Source organism: Corvus brachyrhynchos, unplaced genomic scaffold (genome assembly GCF_000691975.1).
Source record: "Corvus brachyrhynchos isolate BGI_N302 unplaced genomic scaffold, ASM69197v1 scaffold47, whole genome shotgun sequence".
Lineage (NCBI taxonomy): Eukaryota > Metazoa > Chordata > Aves > Passeriformes > Corvidae > Corvus > Corvus brachyrhynchos.
In genome coordinates, this window is record NW_008239292.1 from 618913 (window position 1) to 620430 (window position 1518).

The 1518-nt window shown below is 65.3% G+C and overlaps 1 protein-coding gene across 2 annotated transcripts in view; it reads right to left on the reverse strand.

The window, feature by feature from the left end:
* RUNDC3A (RUN domain containing 3A) overlaps window positions 1-1240 on the reverse strand; it is a 4056-nt gene extending 2816 nt beyond the window's left edge. For both annotated transcript variants that reach the window (XM_017740563.1, XM_017740564.1), the window contains exons 1-2: window positions 638-1240; window positions 342-476 (exon numbers count right to left, since the gene is read on the reverse strand). In XM_017740563.1, the coding sequence (XP_017596052.1) occupies window positions 342-372 (31 nt within the window). In that variant the 5' untranslated portion in view covers window positions 373-476; window positions 638-1240. The remainder of the gene's footprint in view (window positions 1-341; window positions 477-637) is intronic.
* Between the last annotated feature and the right edge of the window lie 278 nt (window positions 1241-1518).

The following is a 1518-nucleotide window of genomic DNA, read 5'->3' on the forward strand; positions in this document are numbered from 1 at the left end:
CGTATTCCCACCCACCCCCGGCACTCCGGGCACCAGCAGATGGGGGTCCCCACACAGGAGTGGCTTTCAGCCCATTTTCAGTACCGTGGGGACCCCCAGCTCCTGTTGTGTCCCGTGGGGCCCTGTGGGGTGGGATGGAGCTGCAGGAGGGCAGGGGAAAGGGAGCGAGGTGGGGGCACAGAGGGGTGGGATGGGGATGGGATGGGATGGGATGGGATGGGATGTAGATGGGTCCATGTACCAGGGTCAGGGTGGAGTGAATGCAAACAGGGGCAGGCATAGGAATGGGGAGAGAGACAGGGACAGGGACAGGAACAGGGACAGGGCTGGTGCGTGCCTGACCTTGGCCCTGGAGGTGCTGATGTTCTCCATGTTCTCGATGCTGCTGACGCAGTTGTTTGGGACCTTGCTGCAGGCCAGGCGGATGTAATCCCAAAACCCACGCTGTCCATCAGAGCTGAACCAGCTGACGGGGCCTGCGGGCACCCATGGGCTGCGCTCAGGGGCTGCTGTGCCAGCAAAGCCCCTCCACCAGAGCTGGACACGCTTCCTGGTGCCGGCATGTGCGTTCCCATTGTTCCCATCCACCATGGGACACAGGGATGGGGACAGGGACAGCCCTGCGGGCCACCATTACCTTTGAAGCGGTGGCTGAGGATCTGCTCGAGGATGGCAGCGAAGTTAACGAACTCCTCGGAGGAGTCGTCGATGGGATCCGCCGTGTACTTCTCCAGAAGGGTCTTCACCGAGAACCTGGCGAGGGATGGGCGTCGCAGCTGGGAGGGGACACGCGCCCAGCACCCACCTCCCAGCCTTGGCACACACAAGGATTCAGCACCAGAGCAAAGCACTTTTCCAGCTGTTGGCTCCCGCTTCCGGCAGTGGGAAGAGGGCGTCGGGCTGGGCTGTGGCTCGGTGACCCCCCTGTCCCCACGTCCCCAGGGACCCCCAGGGGCGGCCGCTGCTCCCCGCTGTGCAAGTGGCCAGGAAGGGCGAACAAAGGCCCCCTTCCTCCCTGGCCGTGCGCGGGCGGTGATGGCTTCCCCTTCCGCCCGGCCGCTCGTGCTCGGGGCACAGCGACGCCGAGGACACGGATCCCGCCAAGCCCGGCCGGACAGGGCGGGACAGGGCAGGTGTTTGCTCGGGGGGATCGCCCCGTCTGTGGGACACAGCTGCCTGTGGGGATCCTCGGGACAGCAGGTGGAGGGTGTCTCATCGTGACAGTGGGGTCTGGAGGTGCCTCATGGCACAGCAGGGAGGGCTGAAGGCATCCTGGTGGAGATCCAGAGGGTCTCCGTGTCGTGACAACGGGGTCTTTAGATGCCCCATGCCATGGCAAGGAGATCCATCAGGTCCCCAAGTAATGACAGAAGGGTCTGGAGATGCCCTGTGCCATGGTGAGGAGCCCTGGGGTCCCCAGACCCCAACGTGAGGCCCTGGGGGTCCCTGCCAGGCTGCCCAGGCTCTGGTGCCCCCACATCCCCCCCAGCCCTGGGCCAGGCTCCAGCACTCCCAGCA